The following is a 21,551-nucleotide window of genomic DNA, read 5'->3' as shown; positions in this document are numbered from 1 at the left end:
AGGGAAAACCCAAGACCCTGAGGAAAGCCTGAAACAGAAACAAACTCTATCCAGAAATCGGACAGAAGGGAAATCAAAGTTCATCTGTGAAGCTGTAAGAAAGTAGAAACTAACACTCCAACCAGGCTGAAAAAAATGAATGCCAGGTGCCTACAATTTCTCACCCAGTGCCAGCTACAACAATCTGTATCTTGTCTGATTACCATTCTCATATGCTGTATTAGAACATCATGTACAACAGCCAAACAGTTCATTCTCATACATCGACTATATGCATATTACACACAGATATGCAAAAGACTTTGAGAAGATATTTGAATTCTTTCAGCTTTCAACCAACACTACCTCCTAAACAACCAGAACTTGCCAAAATAACCACAAAAAAAAAAAAAAAAGAAAAATCTACAAATATGGGGTTATAAAATGTACTAAATGTGTTTTAATAACTTCAGGTTGCAAATGTAGTTATATTTTAGCAAATATAGAATGCGAAACAAAAGGTACAAACACATAATAACTGCTGGCCTTCTTCAGATACTTCTTCTGTCTAACTATTTAAACATTGTTCTTAACTTTTATTATCAAAGCCTTGACTCACTTATTGAGCTTTATTTTTTTTGCCAGGACTGTATGCGAAGCACTTCAGACTTGATTAAGCATATGTTGCAGGGTTTGGTCTTGAAGTAATTATACAAATTAGTGACTACAATGAGGATAGAGAAGATTTCACAAAAGTAGACTTTAATTGTCCACATTCTGGGATTACCTTCATTTTATGAAGTTATAGATTTCATACAAAATACATTCAGTATAATTATACTAAAAAGTTATTTTCCACCTTCTATAAATCAGTTATTAGAAAAATAAAAAATTTTAAAAAGCGCTTCAAACAAAAAAAAAACAAAAAAAAGAAAGAAAAACCACCAGTATCTGCTTGTAAATATGGCCATTTGCTCTTTTTCCCTGAAATGAATAATTCATGACTGCTACATGGTAAAAGTTTAACAGCTAAGCAGATTCACACTGAGGTGTGGTGCATGAGCAAAAGCTGTGACCACCTTATCTGCATTCCATCCCTAAACAGCCAAAACCACAGACTGATGTATTTGTGTTAGCAAAGTGAAAAACAAAATCATGTCAAGTAAAGCGTATCAAAGAGTCCTCGGAGTGGACCAGCTTAAAAACAGTCAAGAACTTCATAGACAGATATGATCAGGAGTAAATTGTGCATTGTAACATTTATATATAAAAAAAAAAAAAAAACGAACAGTTGTGCTTTTTTCCTTCTTCCTTCTAAAGGGGGGGCAACATGCTACAGACTTCAGTATCTGGGGAGGGGGATGAAATGACAGAACTGCTTTTAAGGAGTCCAATTACAAGAGTTGTGTCCTTTCAGGTGTAATGGAGCGCATGGTTTCTAGCCAAAATCTTGAAGTTACCTTTTCACTGTCAATCTAGAATTTTCAGGTCCCTCTCTTATCATTTCATTATTTCACATTGTTGCTGTTTTATTGTCCACAGGAGCACATGGCTTAAGTTGCTTACGTTCAAAGCATTAAAAAGGTCCCCTTCATTCAATACTGAGCAACTAAATGTGGTACAGATCACTGATCTGACTTATACATTTAAAAATAAATTCTTCTACATACAAATATATGTATTTATAAATTGCATTTTTGCACCAGTTATAGCAGTGCCATTGTAAATGCCAGGAAACCATTTCAAGGTGCAGATAAGGCAGTTAAGTGTAAAAAGCAGTCCAGATGAGATTACATCAGAAGATGCTGCCAGAAAATCTCCTAATGTTGCTGTAATCCAGCAATTGTTCAATCTGTTCTTCCTTTTTTAATTCTGAAAAATATATAAAAAGAAAAATATGTATATTTATAAAACGAAACAAGAAATACGCACACAAATCTATTACAAGCAATTGCTCAGTTTGAAAATAAGACAAGAATCTGTACGTCTTTATAAAAAATATTTATTTAAAAAAAAATCTGTTTCTAGCCAGTACAAGTCATTTTGACAGAATGTGAAAAAAAAAAAAAGACAGACATTTACTCTGCATTTCAAGCATCAAAAACGTAATGCTTCCTTGCATCCCAATTTCAAATCCATTAATATAGACTTTAAAAGATGGACTAAGGTTTAGCTCAATGTAATTTTTAAAGCGTTGCTCTACTCGGCTCTTGCATACAATCTCTTTCGGCCATCTCCAAAAATAAGAGTTCATATTATGAAATATGGATGCTCTAATTGCACACAAATTACTTGATGCAAGACTGGGTTGCACACAAGTTCACTTCTCATTTCAGAGCCACATGCAAACAATAAATCTATAAGGTAGTGTGTCCCAAAGGGGCAAAAACATGAAGGATATATTTTTAGTGTTTCATACTACTTGGGCACTGAATATTTAGAAAAGTTTAAAAACAGACTGTAGCCTTTAAAACATGAAATGGCAAAAAAAAAAGTGGCAGAACCGAATGTCGATAGATGATAGTTTAGTTAAGCATTTCCTTCGACTGCTCATCGCTTGCTTATGAAGATTTTTCCAGCTGTTTCTCATAATCCATGTAAACCTTTCACTCCCAGCTGTTTTTCATAAGCCTCGCAAACTTGGTAAGAAAAGTAGTTTCTTCCATGCTTCTTCTCTTTAGAGCCATGGTTTAAAGTTCTCATAAATTTCCTAACAAGTACCGCGTCACAACAATATGCATGTGTAAGTCAATTGACAACGGATGTCCCATTTCTAAAGAGCCAAAACAGGGACCCCACTTTCAGTTGTCATTTTACTGGGCTTCCTGACAGTACTTGGAGGATACGTCACAAGGTCGTGGCTCGGTTCCTAATGCGTGATTACTTAATGAAAACTTAAGCAAAAAAAAAAAACACAAACTCTAATTTCTGCTTATGAAGTCAAAAGCAAGCTTTTATAATACCAGCTGCTTGTTCATATTTGAAACCAGCAAGAAATTCAGGAGGACAGCTGTAAGCATAGTTGCTTTCCAAATCCTCCGTCAGAAACAGGAATACGTAAGAGCGTGGACTCAGTATGGGACAGACAAGCGTTCAACATCTTTTAAAACTGAACATTTGTTGTTAAGCTCTCATTGCATTTTTCTCTGTAGATTCCCCCACATTTGTGTCCAGGGTAGTAAGGGTTACTAATGCTCTGGTTTTTAAAAAACAAAAATTGAAATAAAGCCAAGCAGTATAATGCAAAACTTGGCAAGTGGCTCATCTCAGCCTCCATATTTTTTACTCATTAAGAGGAGTTTCTCCTTACTTGTTAAGTGCATTTTGCAGGTATTGTTGCAGCCACTTAATTTCAAGGTCAAGGCACACTTGTTTGGAGTTTCTCAGGGTAGCACTATAAAACAAAACAGAAAAAGGTCAAACTTACACAATGCAATAGTTTTAGTTTGTTTGTCATATATAAAAATGGACTGCCAGCTGAATGCCAGTCAAATAACTACTTCACAAATAAAATGAGTTTGAATAAATTAAAAGAATGCATACATCTGATAATGAAAGGAGGATCTGAAAGTCTGTGCTCAATAATGATCACATACGGCCAAGTCTGTAAAGATGCGTAAAATGAAAAAATGTACTTCTAATAAAGGTTGTGCCCATCATTACGTACAATAAACATGCAGCATGAAGAAAAAAAAGAATGTATTAATATCTACTTCACCAACTTTTATAATACAATATATCCACATTCTCAAACCTAATTAAGTCAATTTTGGCTCACAGAGCCTATAATAAAGAATTGGTGCAAGGCAAGAACCAATCCTGGATATGGAACTGGACCTTCACTGGACCCACCTATGTTCATAACCAAGTGGGACCATTTCAGAACCATCAATTAATCAAAGACGTGTATCTTTAGAATATAGGAGAAATCTAGAATTACTCCAAGAAAACTTCAGACATTAGAAGAAGTTGAACATGTATAATCCTCAGAGACAAGTCCAGGAGCAGAATTTAAACACACTGGATTGGGGAGGCTGTGTTGTTAACCACTGTGACCAAATGATCTTTACTGAATTTACTGCTTAGAGCTCTTATCTTTATTTCCCTAAGTCTTCTGTTGCTCCATTTTTAAGAATGAAAGAAAAAAAAAGTGCAATGTGGGGGTTTGAGTGTAACAATTAGTTGAGCTATTTTTAAACTTCTGTATTCAACAAACCTTAGAAGTGCCAAATTCTAGAGAAAGTTATTTCTGCAAAAAAAATCTAAATGGCCAATTATAAAATTATTACTAAAAACAGTCAGTCAGTCTTTTTTCAACCTGCTATATCCTAACACAGGGTCAAGGGGGTCTGCTGGAGCCAATCCCAGCCAACACCAGATGCAAGGCAGGATCAAACCCCGGGCAGGGTGCCTGCCTACCGCAGGACACATAGACACACAATTTAGGATCACCAATGCACCTAACCTGCATGCCTTTCGACTGTGGGGGGAAACCCACGCAGACACAGGGAGAACATGCAAACTCCACGCATGGAGGACCCGGGAAATGAGCCCAGGTCTCCTTACTGCGAGGCAGCAGTGCCTACTAAAAACAACATAGATCTAAAACGTCTTGAAGTGCTGGGTGATAAACATTTTAGCTTACTTTAAAAAAATCAGACACTCGTTGATTAAATGTGCATTTGCATAATTATGAAGCGATAGGAGGAAACAGAAGATACTGGAGAACTGTCAAGCAAAACTTTAAAGGAGTGTTGTTTTTGGTGCCTATGTGTTTAGAAGAAACACAATCAAGTGCAAAGGTAACAGAAACAAATAAAAGAAAGAAATATTCATGCCGGTTACAAGTGGCTACATTTTAGTCCTAAAAGTCTACCCTTCCCCAAACCTCCATTCGAGTTAATACAGCAGGCTGGGGAATGAAAACAATGAGACCCACCTGATCAGAGTTAAGTTTCATATCAGGGTAGGGGGTATCTAATGAACCTTCTGCCGGATGGAACGCTCAAGGGTCACCCTTTTATCAGCCTCAATTTGCTTTTGTTACCCTCAGCATGTCTCGTTTGTTATTTTGTTTCTTATTTTCTGCATAACGTATCACAAGAATTCCAAAATCTACCTGCTCAAAATGACGTCCACTTAAAAAAAAAAAAAGAAAGAATGCCTCAAGACACACAGGCACATTGTACAGATGAGGCATGAATTGGCCTTCACAATCACTCATTCATTTTTCAGTTTCCAGGAGCATCTGCTTTTATTTCATTTATATTCATGGAGGGCAAAAGACTTGGCTAAAGAGCCCTCCTATAAGACAGGGCTCAAGAACATGCTTTTCTGCAGAACCTTTTTAATTCTCCGGACACAACTTTAGATTTAGAAAAGCATTTCTGGATTATACTTAGGGATATGATTCATGTCAGAAATTGGCCAATAAGAGAGACTTCAAAAAGGAGCAATTCTAAGTATATAGTTCATACTGTACAGCTTAAATTGTGCTAAATGTTGTGTAGGTCCAATGCCAAAACTCTGCTAACCACAGATTCACTTCATGAGTCAAGACAGAACGGGCTCAGACTATTATTCATATAGAAACTAAAAGGAAAGTCAGACAGAAATCAATCCAAAGATAGATAAGAGCTTCTTTGAACAATTTTAAAACCAAGGCAGCAGCCAAAGGACATCAAATGGCCATCAAATGCTGTGTTCAATTTTATATGTTACAGGAATGATTATGTTCATTATTTAATTTAAGTGTTCCAAGATTTGAACTCCACCTCAATGTGTGGTATGTAGAATACTAATCACTTAACCCCCTTCCCCATAAGCAAAAGTTATAAAGGAATCACGGTTTATTTTTAGTCAGTGGGTAGACAGAAATAGGAATGGCTTTGAAACAATTACATCACTTTTGAAAATGGATCCTATTAATTTAATATTTCCTGCAAGGTACTGTTATCCTCAATAGAAGGAAACTGTGCATGTGACAAGCACAAAACACATTATCAACATTAAATTAGAACTTAAAGTGTGTGCCAGGAGGGGATTTTCTGCAATGAACTGGCACTTCATACAGGGTTGGACCACAAGTTCCAGTCCTCATCAACCAAAAAATGGATGGATTAGGTGCATTTTAGAAACCACAACCACTGAAGATATTAAATATGGGCAAAGAAAACATCAACTTACATAACCTGCAGTGGGCAGTTAGGTACATTCAAAAACTTCAGCTGTCTGATGATGTGCTTCTTCACGTTTTTCTCTGTGCTTCTGCACCAGCATTTCTCAGCTAAGCTGAAGGGTTTTTCTAGAGGTGAAAGACAATCAGACAAGATGTATTAATAACATTGCTGTATAGAGAGAGAGAAAGAGAGGGGAGAACTTTGCAGCCTCCATTTAAACACAGCAGTTGCTGCTGGACTCCCAAAGTGAGAAGCCAAATGCGCAGAATTTATGTTGAGTGAAAAAATGTGCAGGAATTTAAGTCTACATTGCTTTATAAACCACTACTGGTACAATTCCAAAAATAATATGGCCCCAAAAATCCACAAATAATTAATAGCATCGCGCTTTTAAACGTGAAGCACTAAATTCATAGAATTGTGGCTAAACGTTAATCACTAGCAGTACTGTGACAAGGTGGCATTTTATTGTGAGCTTTTACTGTGAAACGTTGAACTATACGTTAGAGAAGTATTATATGTTGAATTCAAATCGAGCAAAATGTTTCCAAACTATTAACATTTGCGGTTAACAGCTGCAATTAAACACATGGAATTTGTTAATGTAGGTTTTGGAAGAGTTTCGTCCCACATCGCGCCTGTTAGGTTAATTGGCGACTCTAAAAATTGGCCCGGTGCGATGCGAAGGCGAAGGCGAGTGGGAGTGGAAGTGCGCGAAAGCTCGCCAAGCGCAGCCCTCGTCCGGCCCATCCAGGGCTGCTGCTCGCTGCCTAACTGAGCCGGGACAGCATGGGGGAAACGCGGATCCAAAAAGACGGGGAAGGAGGGATTGCAGAAAAGATGTCGCTTTTAAAACTGAGACTGCGTTAAGAATTGTGTCAATTTGAACAACATACACAGTGAATGTTTTAGTGTCAAAATTTTGAAATAAGGCATGTATTTAAAATATTTGAATAATGGATTACATTGCAGCTTCTAAATGAGATAACGCTTGCGGAATAAGCGGTTTCACTCAGTAGGCGCCAGCTACACCTTCATTTATTGGACAGGTTTTCCCACAAATGTGCCGCGTAGCGCTACACCTTAAACTCAACACTGCGGCGCAGGGAATATTCCCTGGACGGGACGCCAGCTCGGCATTGACTTCACGCATGTACATTAATAATTCAGTATTTCGAATCGAGATGATGTTCACTGGAAACTGAAAAAGTCCACGAAATCACGAAGAGAACATAAAACCTGCACAGGGATTTATAGCCAACGACGCGCGAAATGACGCTGTACATTGTATACTGGAAGAGAAGCGCTCTGGTAGACGCAGAATTTTCAAATTAGGATAATCCTAACCTGATGAAAGTGATCTATTTCTGCTGACGACAATTTGAGTCCCCTGTACTGTGGAGTTATTATTTTAATAAACGGCTTTACTGACCGATCACAAGATTTTAAAAATCCTGTCCCCTCAAAGGCCACTTTGCTTGAAGCAAACATGCTTTGGCGAAGACATGAGAAATTTAACACACTTAATTATGAAAGCGAAACACAGTAGTCCATGATGTGATGAAAGAAATACATGCGTACAAGTACTTTTACACACACGATTTATTGACTCACCAGCTGTGCTGTAGACAAATTAATATAAAAACTAAACGCCAGTCTTTTAACGGGCGAGTGATGAAGGTTTATTTTTACATGCTTAATAAATAGCCAAATCTAAACGGAGAAATCTGAGAAACTGTGTATTCCTTTAATCAACAATATTTGAAAAGAATGTTTCCTTTGTTTAGCTTAGCTCAAATCATACGTAATGACTACTTTTGTCCAAACAAATCTGCATTGCTTTGTATGCAATTTAGTGGCTTGCTTTTCTGAAGTTTAAATTCCAGCATAATGATTTGTGGATGAACCTCAAGGTAAACAATGCAACTGCATTGCTTCCAAGTAAATAAAAGAGGAGGCGAATTCTGCATTCTGCACAATGAGTTTGTAAAATACCCACAAAGCTCACATAAATGTTAGGTGTCGTTACACTGATCGTTTTTTAACTGACTTTTGGCTTTATATGTATGGACTAAATTCCGCGAAGAGCTCATTAAAACAAAAGAAGTATTTTACAATCCTAAATGTAAACTTTATAAAATCGTATAAATATTTTTCCAAAACATTTTTGCGCATGCATCTACCGCACTCGTTTATACTACGCTGCCAGTCAAAGATCCCACTGCGTTTTAAATAATATGCTAGAATTCACCTGCGCGGATTTTTGCAATATTACTTATAATCGTCAAGTTCGAATTTTAAAAGTGCATTTACAAAAACGCTGTAATTGCTTTATGATCGTAATAGTGTAATCGCTTTTATAAATTAGCGCAGCAGTCTGATGAAAGGCGCACACGTTCGCGCTAATTAGCGTACCTTTTGTTGCAGCTCCCCACTTATTTGCAAAGGTGCTACGTGCACATCAATTACACTTCTCTCGCCAATAGCTCACACATGCAAAAATGTACAAACCAAAAACGATCTTCCTCTCGGGAAATACCAGAGGCAGCGCCGAGTAAATAAACATTAACAAGCTAAAGTAAATACGCGTTAATTGCGTCGAGTTAACAGACAGGTATCCGTCTTTGTTACTTAATGAACTTTAGAGCGGAGTCGCCTTGCTTGTACCGCAGATGCTCTTGAGCGAAGAAACGAGGAGAAGTATTTACTTGTATGGCTCTTTGCCAACCTACACGAACATCCAAGGAAACACAAGAAGCGATTTGCTCAGAACACAAGATAGCATCTCTCTGGCCAGCTTGAAGGCATGCAAATTTCAAATGCACAGCTTTTCTTTTTGCGGAAAAAATACACACAGTAACCACATTTTGAGATTGTCCTTACAGAAATATACGACCGTTACATAAAGAAAAATAAATAATCTAGACCAGCACTTTTCTTTTGGCGTTCTTCTGCGCTCCGTCTGTTCGCGGGGACCACTAAGGCTGGCCACAACTTGAGTGATGGAACAGATGCGAAGTAAATTAGTCACATCTGCCGAGTTGCTTACCTTGGGATAAGTCGATGCACGTTGTCAGCAGCAGCAGAGCCAGAACCGCTAAAGCTTTCACATCCATGGTGGGTGGCTTAAACAAATCTCAAACGAGCAGATTCCAATAACACTGAAACTCCGCGCTCTGGGTTGGGTCTTAAATTTGCTCATTGCGACTCCCACTTTGGAACCGAGAGGTGAGGAGGCGTGGTCTTGCAGTGATTTATTACCTTTGGCATCGCCAGCTTCCTCTATTAGATGTGTGGATTAAAATCAAGGGCGAAAAAAAAATTCTCTCTTTTATTAATACTTAAGTAAAAATCCCTGATTTTGAATAAAACAATCTGCAAAGGATCGCATGAACGTGAAATCAATAAAACAGGATCGGATTTTTTTTCAGGTGCGTCAAACTAAACTTGGTAACTGTTTTTGAAAAAGCAGACTCATAGACGTATCAGTCCAATTTCAGGTTAATTTCTTTAGTAAAGTCACGTAGTTTACTTGGTCTCTCAACGGAGTTTAATTGTCAGTGTATAGCATTTCAGCGTGCTCTCCGTACACGAATACCTTTCCGGACCTTTCGTTTTATCAGTAGGCTATGCTTTTCTATCCCTGTACTAAATTATACAGTCAAATTCTTTTGTATTGCCCTTTGTTATCTAATATCTGTCCATCCTTTTACTTCTAGCATTGGAAGCAGGGCAGGAACCAACTTTTTTTTTGGTTATTTCTGCTTTCTTTTGGTATGTATTGTGGAAGGTATTATATAAAATAAGTTATCATGTCCCAGAAATATGAAATATAAAAAAAGCTTCTATTCTAATTTTATTATATTTTTAGCAAGATGTTAACTTGGACCAAGTTTCCCTTATACATACGCCTGTCCAGCATGTGTGTGTGTGTTTATTGTATTTGCCAGTCTGTAAGGATGACATATTGCTTTTTAAACAAAATGTTTTAAAAAAAGGCTTATACTTATTAAACTGTATATTTTGTTAAACAGACAAAGTTGTAAGAATTTAAACTTTCCATTTAGTTTTCCAGACAAATTTGGCGGCACAAAGAAAAAGTGATATTACAATAATACAGTGTTTTAAAATTTAACAGGACACAGATGTATCCCCCCTGTTGCCAGTGGTCATTGCAAATTGAAATTAAAGGCACTGTGCCTGATTTGTTCTACTTGTTGTTGCAAATGATTGTAACTGAGTCTGATTATCTCACATCAGAGGTGATCTCTTTATGAAGATTTTTTATGGTGATGTGATAGAAAAAAGTTTAAATAAAAATAATTTAGGAGTAGTTGCATAGATTTCAATAAAATAATAAATATCATGAACACCCAATCACAAGGTCCAGAGCAATAATTTTTGAATTCTGTTCATTCAAATACATTTCCACAATAATACACAAGCGTTTGTAATTATTCCAGGCCTTCAGTTATACTGTAAGTTCTTACATGATGTGCATATTATGCTTTTGCTGTTGCTGATATAACTAATTTTTGAAATCCTTCAAATGCACTGTACATGCTGCCTTTGCTTTGATTAACTTGTGTAAATCACACTGGCTAAGTAACAGGCACAGAGTCCACTTCACTGCTGAAATACACAAGCAGCTCTTTGCTTTTTCTACAGTGCATTGACACCATATGTGAAATCTCATATTCAAAGTCTCCTTTTTCATTTTAATATAAGAATTGCCACTCAAACTGTGATGTTTCATAAAGTATCTGTTTCAGATTATTCACATAATATAATAATAATGATTACACATCACATTTTAAAGGGTGCACGATAGTTGACAGCAAATACTATTAGATTATATTAAATCATTGTTTGGCAAAGTGAGATCACACCACAAATATTATAAAGTTACAATTCATATTGTTGCATTCAGAAAATTGTAAGTAGCTGCACAGCAGTATTTGAGACTTTTTACTCCACGTTGGGAGGTTTAGTAACTCTCATTAAATCAGGCTACACTACACACTTAACAATAAAGGGACCAGAGTGGTTCTTCAGAGTGATGCCATAGGGGAACCATTTTTGGTTGCAAAAAGACCCATTGACATGACGGTTCCAGAAAGAAACTTCATTTACTTAGATCTGCATACGGTAAATAACCATAAATGGATGGCAACAGATTTGTGAAATGCCAATGGATCATGATGTTATAAGGACTCTGGCTGCATACATCACCACCAATTAACCTGTTAGTGTCCTGCTATGTAGCCTATAAAGATTTTTTTTAAACATGAAGAACCAACTTCATAAGCAAAGAATGAAATGGCGCTTTGTCAATTGAAGGTTCAACACAGAACCACACAACACAGTAAAGAACCGTAAAATGCCATTAAAGAATCAATTATTTTTAAGAGTTCAGGGAATTAATTCCCTGTGTCACAGTTTAGAAAAATATTTTTAAATTGTCTAAATGATCCTTAATTACCCTGCAGTTACAGTTCACCATTTCACAAAGATATACGGTAGACGTCATTGGAGTGCTGGCGGCTCATTTCACTTGAACTGATTCAATCATTAAAATGGGTGAAACTTTAACGCCAATATGTTAAACTACAACCCATACCAAGAAATAGTACAATACGAGTATATTTGAGGTATGTTTTTGTAGAGGAGATTTAAAAAGAAAAGAACACACTGCGGAGCAGATAATGTGGCACACTTGCCAAAAATGGACAAGGAAAGGTTTGTAAAGGTTTGTGGACCAGTGGCTGCCAGTCACTGATCTGAAAAGTTTTTATGTAACAGGTTTTCCATTTTTTTAGCATGATTTACATAATAATAATAATAATTCTTTGCATTTATATAGCGCTTTTCTCACTACTCAAAGCACTCAGCAATTGCTGGTTAAGGGCCTTGCTCAAAGGGCCCAACAGAGCAGAGTCCATTTTGGCATTTGCATTCATTTTTACCAAATATGTTCAATCTGCGGTCAATGACAAAATGTATGTAAAAAGTGGAGCTGAAAGAAAACGGAATTTCACTTTTCTTGTATATATTATATACAGTACGGTATGCTTTTATAACTTGCAGTCATTTTAATTGCTCTTCTTTGGAAATTCTTATTAAATACTGTGAGTTTCTTTTTCTGTCTGTTAAAAGCATGGGATTATTTTACATTATTATACTTTACAGTTTGAATTTATAATCTCTATGACTATCAACTTTAATTTTTTTGATAATAAAAATAACAATTAGGTAGCATGGTGACTGAGTATTTAGAGCTGTTACAGCACAGCTGCAAAATCCCAAGCCTATCCTGGTTGATGTCTGTGTTGGATTTTCTTTAAACATTTAAATTTTCCTCCTAAAGATGTCCTTCTTAGGTTAAATGTTGTCTATAAATGGTCATTTTTATAATGATTGGCCATCAGGTTATTTTCGGAAACCTGCTTTTTCATTTTTGGGTTGTATGGAGCCAAAGCCAGTTGCTGCAGCATCAGACACAATGTAGGAGGCCCAAAGGGATGTCCGTGTATCACAGGACACATTCAGTCACATTCGGCAAATATAAAGACACCCAAATAACCTGTCAGGTACAATGGTGGGATGTACATGCAAATCTACTTGTAGATAACCGCTAGCTTCAGAATCAAACTGGAAATTAGAGCATTACTAATCATTCTAATTATTAATTTAGCAATCCCTATTTTCATTTCAGAAATTGTTAGAGAATTAAGCTCTTGATCACAAATATGATTAACTTTATTAAAATGGAGGTAGCATAAGTCACAATGAAGAGATTTACAGCCAGGGCCACGTAAGACTGACACTCTCGTTGATGTATTTGGCTTGAGGGGGCTGATGAAGGAAATCTTTGAACTGTGTAAACAGATAGTGTGACATGGAGATATACTGCTGTTTTCTTATCAGTTGACACTACATTTCTGGAGGAATTGCCCTTCTGCAGGCCAATATGATTTGATTTCTCAGAAGGTACTAGCTGATGTCTGGCAATTGACCACCAAGTGAAGCCAAGATGATAACCTCCAACAGGTCTGGAGATGAAGAGTACAAATAAATCATTGTGATTGTATACAAACACAGTAGTAAGCTTTTATTAAGCAGGTTTAAAACCTGAGAGAAAGAGATTGGATGAATCAGCTTGAGCAAGACTTATTACAAAAGGCTTAGGTTACTTCAAAGTAGAGAAATGGAAGTTTGTTTACTTCGGCCTATTTACGATGTGCAATAAATAAGACAACATACTCTAGATCTCTACTAAAGTATGCTGACTATTTAGCAAGTCTGCAAATCACATTCATTCATGTTCAAAGTAATCAGAATAGTCAAAGTATTTTATCCAGTCAAGTACCAATATAACCGTTCCTTATCCAACCTAAAAGAACATTTAGGAGCTAAAAAATACCAAAGGATGATGATCATTTGATAAACGCTAACTTTGTTTTGTTTTGCCCCAATTAGCCTTCATTCATTAGCTGACACAAGATGTTTGCAGAAACAGCAAAGAAACACCTCCAGTGTCAAATTAACTCTACTAGGAAAAAACAAACAAAGCAAAACTGTGTCCTGGTCGAATGGTGTTGATGGCACAAGTCATTTTGCTATGGGAGTTTACCTCAAGGTGCCTTTTGGAGGAGAAGACCTCTGGTAGTTTACTGAGCCAGACACAAGTCATAAAAAAAAAATCTGTATTGTACTGTGTAACATAATATTCTTAAACCTGCTTAACCCCATTCAGGGTCATGGGAGGTGGGGGGGAGGGGGGTCCGAAAACCTGTCCCATCATCACTGGGTGCAAGGCAGGAAAAAGTCTTGTAGACAGCAGCAGTACATTGTAGAAAACATAAATCAACCTAACCAGCTCGTCTTTGGGGATATGGAAGGAAAACTGAAGTAGCTGGTGGGGGAAATTTATGTAAGTATGTACAGGGTGAGTGGGCAAATCTGCAAACTCCATATAACCAGTGACCAGGTTCAAACCCAGGGCACAAGATCCATGAAGAAGTGGCACTGTCGGCTGTGCCACCATAGAGCTGCACTTCAGTCTGGACAGTGACAGGTATGTCTTACCTGAAATTCTTATTTCAGATGGAACTTCTGGCTAATGGTTGAAACTGAAAGGACTTTCATAAAGAAGCTAAAAAGGACAAATAAAACAAAGCAATGATACTGATGCTATACATTTACCTTAGTGTACCTGCTAGTTAATGGAAGCAAAACAATACAACATGCTCTCCCTTCTTTGCTCTTCATACTAAAAGCTTTGTAAAGTGTTACTAACAGGAATAAATATAAGATAATTTTCCAAGTCCACTTATCACAATAGCACATTGGAGTAGGATATTGCCTTTTCTAATGGTATCAGATGATAGATTGGATCCAATACAAGAGAAGGCGCCAGTTCAATGCAGAGCACACTCACTCATGGACCAATTTACCATTACCATTCCACCTAACCCATACCTTTTTGAGAGTGTGTGAGAAAAACAAACTATCTGGAGAACTGACGTGGACAGAGAAAGAACTCCATTCAGACAGTAAAAGGACTGGGATTTGATCCCAGGACAATGTAATGGCAAGAGAGCGTCAATGCTAATCTGTGTGCCAGTCCACATGTAATAAAATATCAAAGTGTTAAAACAAATGTTGTAGAGGTGTCCACAATGCCGTCATAATATAGAACCACCACACCCACAGTCCTCTTTAATCAGAGTCACATTATTATTATTATTATTATTATTATTATTATTATTATTATTATTACTATTACTATTACTATTACACTTTATTACATGCAGTCATTTAAGGGCTCCAGTTTTTAAATATGATAAACTGAGTATCAATGCAGTCTCTCTATTTCAAGGGGCAGGGATCTGAAGTGACAAGTATGGCCATGATATCCTCAGAAAGGTGTCATCACATCACCAATCTGTACTCAATTTCATCCCTGATGCTTCAGTCAAATACAGTATAACTACCATTAAATTTGCTGTCCATATGAAAGCAGTTTGACTCATGAGTCTAAGTACCAAGGACTACATATAAACATGAGGAGGAAGATCAACATCTGTGATGACAAGTGAGTCCTAAATGTTCTGAAAGCAAAAGGGCTTCTGGAGACACATACTGCTGAGAGTTACAATACACCCTGCTCAGTATTGAAGAATCAAAGGTGGAAGCTTTCAGCTGCTGGTTTCATTGATGACCACAGAAAAATCCCCAATAATATGTCAGACTGTCAATGCACACTCTATTTCTGTGCTGTACAATGAATATGAGCAACAAGAGTCCTACATCTTTGGTTCACTTGTCACCATCAGCTGTACCTCCCCTTAGATTCCAGTGACCACTCCTTCAGGGTCCGCCAGATGGTACTGCAGCATCGAAGCCCAGACTGTCAGGTTCAAAATAGTTATTGCTATAAACAATCAAGTGTTATGAATAGCTGAGGACATCCTGATTGTCTGATTTCTATCTACCAAGCTTGTCTGATACCATGTGTTTTACACATTTTTCCTTATATTGTATTCCACTACACTCCTTGCCAGTTTGCCTTTTTTTTACTGTTTTACTTGTTTAGATAAGTGTTCAAATCTATTAGTCACATTAATAAAGAATGCACCTGAACATGAGCAATAAGGTTGTGACTTTAAATCTTCTTATTGACTTACAGTGTGAGTCTGACTAAGCCACTTAACCTACTCTGTCTGTGCCTAATTGAAAGAATAGCTCTCTTGGTCAGATGAGTGTGCTTTTGTAACACTTAAAAGGGCAGCTCATCCTGACACCGAGACCCTGTATGTATATGTAGGTGCATATACAGTATATAATAAATAAAGCTTGATTTGGTACAATCCAGATAAAACTGATTGCTTTACGTATATGTGAATAATATGCAGAAGTCCAATTTTTAGATTAACCTTATTTCGATTAACATTTTGTTACTAATATTAATTTAATTAATTCAGATATGAGTAGGTTGCATTTTAACGACTCTGTATAATATTACAACCATCTGTAACTGACTTTCCAATTGAACTTTTAGGCACATTACAGTAATAATGATATGCTCATCCTTTTCTTTACTCCTTCTAAATGCTGGGGCTAGTTCACTGCGCCCAATCCGGGAGGCAAGAGCCTAGCAGGGGCATACTGTACTGTACGTGGAGCCTACCGATTCGTCGGAAAGATAAACTAGTAATTCGTGAATATCCTAGGCTGCCTCGACAAGATCGATCGCCTGCCCCAAAAAACAACCCAGGGCGGAGCGCCATTCCATCGCAGGTGACACTCAACTCCGCTATCACGTACACACTGGCTACGTCTGGAGCAGGTCATTAACCTCATAGCCTCGCAAACCCCAAAAGCACAAAAGATGCACACGGGGAGAACTGGCAGTCTTCACAGAGACAGTTAAATCCCAGTCTCTTGGATCAGTAACACAGCAGCGCTATCCCATGGGCCACCCATAACGCTGCTTCTTCTTCTTCTATATCAATTAAGAAAAATATAGTACGGTAATTTCCGTGTGTTACGCATATCAGTGATTCAACCAAGTGATTTCATTCTTTTTCGAACTTTTCTAGTTTTTATTACTATACGGATGACTAAAAAGAGAAAGAATGAATATTAGTTACAGATAATAGAAATTAAATGCCACGTGTTACTGTAGAAAAATGTGTAACTTGTACGCAGTTAAATAACCATTCATTCCGTAAATGGAATGAAAAGTATAATTGAAATGTTAGTTGTGAGGATGTTCGGGCGATTAATCTAAAGTGTTCAAACGAGACCCACTCATTAAAGTCGAGGAGTTCTGGAGATCAGCACGTTCACTTCGGAGCTGCGCACTTGAGCTCCTCGGTTCCCTGCGAGGCGCAGTAAAGACGTCTCCAGTCCTGCAGAGGACAAGTTGCAGAAATGAACTCCTGTTAGTTCAGGGATTAAAGCTATTAAGAACTCGAGCGCCTCGTATAATACAAAGATATGTATAACAGACATTTTTTTTAAACCGTGTTATCTTTGATTCTCATAAAAGCACATTTCCTGGGATTTATGTGCTTTAAATAATTTCTGTTTGAAGAAGTATTGTTATGTGCTTTCCGATCTTAAAATAGGCACCTTCCAGTGTAAATATGTCTAATCAACTAAATTGGATTATTCACGTGTAATAAACATCCTCATTGGTCTAGTAAATGATTTATTTTTTTATTCCCTAGGCGCTGGAGTCTCTTCGGAGACAGCGCAATTCAGTGGATTAAAAAGATCATAAGGATAAGGAAGAGGGTCGCGTAGACACGTACGGCTGTAAACTACAGACCTCTTGTCCTGCAGCCCCTGATAACACATCCCACTATATATGCTGGCAGCGCACACATTTTAAGGGCAGAACTTAAATTCTAACCTGGTCTCAAATGATCTCCCATTGCTTCTGTAATTTATGTTTATTCTGGACACATTCCCTGTACAGCCAGGGTTACTTTGATGAACAAAACTGTTCTGCAGTTATATTTTACTTACATTTACTATATAAAGTTTTGCCTGATTATTTCCATATGTCAGCTAGTAATAAGCAGCTTGCAGTTGCATTATTAGTAAATAGTTTAATACAACATAATCCTAATTTACTTTACATAAAATGAAATAGAAATTTATTGCAACTTAAACAATAGCGTTAGTCATGGCTGTAATAGACTCTAAAAGCCTCCCTGTGTTTCTGTATTCTGTATTATTATTAATAAGCTTGCCTTTTTCAGGACAGTGCAAATACAGCGTTACATGGTCTCTGCACGTAGTCTTTCCTTCAAAAGGTAACGGTCTGGAATGGTGTTGTGAATTACCTTTGCTTTGAATAAAAACAGAAGCCGAAGGTAAATGTTCAATTCTGTAAACAAGACATATATATCAGAGGAATAGGGTGTTGTTTGGGAAATAATGAGAAAACAAATGCTTTTCTTCCTGTTATTTGTGTTTTTCAAGAGTTATGTAGCAGTGAGAAAATAAACAGCATGGGAAAGCATAGAACACCCAGCAGGTCTTCATTCCCCGGTTCGTGGTTTATTTTTTCTTCTGAGCAAATAACACATCAATAGACCTTCTCTTATAGGTTTAAAGGTGCATTTCATCAACCCAGCAAAGCAAACTCAGTTTAGAAAAACTCATTACTGAGAATTTATATTGTGGAAATCCATGGTGTTTTTCCTTTATTAAGCATTAAACACGACTATTTATAAATTGTACTTTTACTGTTATTATAGGATTCACAATTAAACGACATCTGAACAATAGGCTTTTGATCTGGGACAAGAATAATTTGAATTTAGAAGCAATTTTCACTTATAGTTAATTCTCTTAATCAGTAAAGGAAAAACATTCGCAATTCCATAACAAAATAAGATACAGTAGAACTGCTCTTTTACTTGGCGAGATCAACATTAACTAATAAGCAGTGGGCAGGTAAATAAAGTTCAAAATGAAACCCACTATTTTAAGTAAAGGCTAACCTTGTTTAAATTTAGAAACAAAAAAAAAAAAAAAAAAGAAAATTAGCATGCACAAATTTGAAACCGAGGATACACCAGAGCCAAAGTAGGTTTGCCTGCCTGCCTCACTGATTTTCTCATCGTAACTTAACAAGTTAGTTTATTAAAAAAAAAAAAAAGTGTTTCTCTTTCCTCTTGCAGAGATTGGAAAAAGTGTAACATGTGGAGCTATAAATGTGTGCTGTAGAGAGCAAGACATATTTTAGAAGCAGCCCAGCTGACACAGGAGGATACCCAAGCTATACGTTTAACAAATCCCATTCCCTGAGATGCAACATTAAATGGAGAGCTGCAAGTATGATTGGTTTAAAAACAGATGAGAGGAGTAGGGGGCATTTAGTCAGCCTATAGTGCTGATTACCTATGGAGGGATTTGGCCTCTGCATTGAGATTACTGCCCCTGCTGCTCTTCAGATGAGGACAATTAATCCTTTGATGTTCACAGAGCAGACAGGATCAGGGTTTAGCATCTCATTCACGAGGCAGCACCTCCAAGAGTATGCTATAGTTCCCATTAGCAAGATGACAGACAGATTGAAGGGAAAGAGTCCCCTCTTTTTATTCCTTAAAACTCTGAAGTTTATATTGCATCAAAAAATGCCATTGATCTCAGAATACATACATTTCTGCTCTTAATCTAAAAACAGAGAGTTGGCGATGATAAATCATGGCAGACGATTTAGTGATGGATAGGTTTAGGTAAATACCATTAAAGGCCACATTGATTTGTCATCATGGAATTAAAAATACATTTTTTTAATTGAAATATATTATTAATGCACTTTCGTCTCCTGCCTGTTAATCATTTAAGTGATTTATTGTAATTAAGTTTACAAAGCAATGTTTTCTAAACTCAATGATATTAAAATAAATAGATTAACACTTGAATAAATAAACACATTTTGCATATAAATTCACTGATGAAATGCCATCATATCTCGTGCTGGTTTCTGCCTTGTGCCCAGTGCTGCTAGAATAGACTCTGCAGCCCTGAATTGATTTAAATGGGGTTTTAACAAGGAATAAATATAATAAAATAATGTGCAGTTTGTGCAAGCACATTATTCAGCCATGTAGTTTCTAAACACACCTATTTCAACTGTAAAGTCAGCGTCTGTCTCAGTAGCATTCAGCCATGGCCATAATCAACCCTGGAGTTTGTTACTGGGAGGCACACTTATTATTTATTCATCTGACGCAGTTATCCAAGACAACTTATAACATCTGAGACACAACTGTTTACATTTCATTTGATTTTCCCATTTGGAGCACAGGGAGATGAAGGGACTTGATCATGGCCACACTAGGGCCATCTTAATGCATGGGCCCACAGGGCAGTTGCTCGGGGGGCTCACGAACATAGGGACCCCTATGCTAATCTATGTATGTTGTGACTTGCAGAATGGTTGTGTAGGTAGGGACCCCAGTGCACTGCTTTGCTTGGGGGGCCTATAATGCTGTTAAGATGGCCCTGGGTCACACAGCGCCCTGCAACCTCAGGGTCTGAAGTCCAAAGCCTTAACCACTGTGCCATACTGCCTGTCTTTGTAGCTCCCAAGGGTCACATCTGGTGACCTAATGACATTAAGAAAAATAATAATCCATAAGGCTTTGAAATGAACTATTACAATATTGTTATTATTACGGTAGACAGTAATAAAAGTATTTGTGTCCATTGTACTACATAAGGATACTTACGAATACATCGTTTTCAACACTATTTTTAACACGACTACACTGAACTGTCAACACCTACATATTTGTAATTAATAACAAAAATGTTTGATACATTTATTCATTGATTCTTTTCCTCTACTCCCTTAGTTCATCTCAAACTGATATTGAAGCAGTGCTGTTTAAAGCCAGCTCAGTATGGGGCACCAGTCTATCGCAGGGCACCCTCACGCACACACGCACCCTGGGCTTAGGACTCATTAGTCAATCTAAGACATCCATCTTCAGGATGTGCAAAGAAAGAGGAGTATCTTGAAAAACCCACAGTGACACAAGGAGATCATGCACACACTACATTTGGATTGGCTAGAGCAGGATTTATAACTCAGACCTCCAGTGCAACGGAGCAGGGAGTCTAAACATTATACCACCCAGTATGATTTTTTCACATAAATTCTGCCTTCTTGGGCATACTGCCATCTCTCAGGAGGCCATCCACTTAATTAATAAGGTAAACACCACATTCTTTTAAATATTGGTGTTCTATTAATTTTTTTTAATATATGAAACCTTATATTTTAATTAGTTGTAGTCAATTAAGTAGGAAAAGGTTTTAAGCAGGATTTTATTTTATAAAAGTGAAAAAGGAACACATGGCTAAGTTAAGTGATTTCTAAGGTAAGGGATATGTAAGTTCACTTTCTAAGCTGGCAAATCATTATGATTGGTAAGAATAAGCTGTCCTGGTAAGGCACCATATACATATATGGTATGCTCATATATAGTATGTAACAGTCTGCAATATCCACCAGCTCAAGGGGAGGTTAACAAAATTCAGTTTCCAATTCTTTTATGGCACATGTCAAAATATCTGCTTTAACAAATGTAGTTTTGGCTAACTTCAATTTTTTGATGTTTTCAATGCTGGGAAAAAGGCAGAGTTATTTTAATCTGACACATGCAAGGCAAACCTAGTGGAAATAATCCAGATATGTAGTTTTAACCGCCACTGTTATGTTTATAAGCTCTGCTCCAGTAGACAATGAATATATTTCTTCCCATTTCGGCTTTTTGCCATTTGTTGCTTAGAACATACTGTTAATGTTAAGCCGACGTAAAAATGCTTAACAGTAATTGAAATGATTTGGTAGAATACTTG

The 21,551-nt window shown here is 37.1% G+C and overlaps 1 protein-coding gene across 1 annotated transcript; it reads right to left on the bottom strand.

Annotated features, from left to right (window-relative positions):
* Positions 1 to 419: 419 nt before the first annotated feature.
* On the bottom strand, positions 420 to 9,334 carry cxcl12a (chemokine (C-X-C motif) ligand 12a (stromal cell-derived factor 1)). The gene is made up of 4 exons (XM_039773800.1): positions 9,208 to 9,334; positions 6,166 to 6,283; positions 3,290 to 3,373; positions 420 to 1,851 (listed from the first exon to the last, which is right to left on the bottom strand). Exons 1-4 carry the CDS (start codon positions 9,272 to 9,274, stop codon positions 1,827 to 1,829), a joined length of 294 nt encoding a protein of 97 aa, XP_039629734.1. The 5' UTR covers positions 9,275 to 9,334; the 3' UTR covers positions 420 to 1,826.
* Positions 9,335 to 21,551: the final 12,217 nt, after the last annotated feature.

Source organism: Polypterus senegalus, chromosome 1 (genome assembly GCF_016835505.1).
Source record: "Polypterus senegalus isolate Bchr_013 chromosome 1, ASM1683550v1, whole genome shotgun sequence".
NCBI lineage: Eukaryota > Metazoa > Chordata > Cladistia > Polypteriformes > Polypteridae > Polypterus > Polypterus senegalus.
The sequence above is the reverse complement of the archived record's forward strand: the minus strand, read 5'-3'. Positions and strand labels throughout refer to the sequence as shown.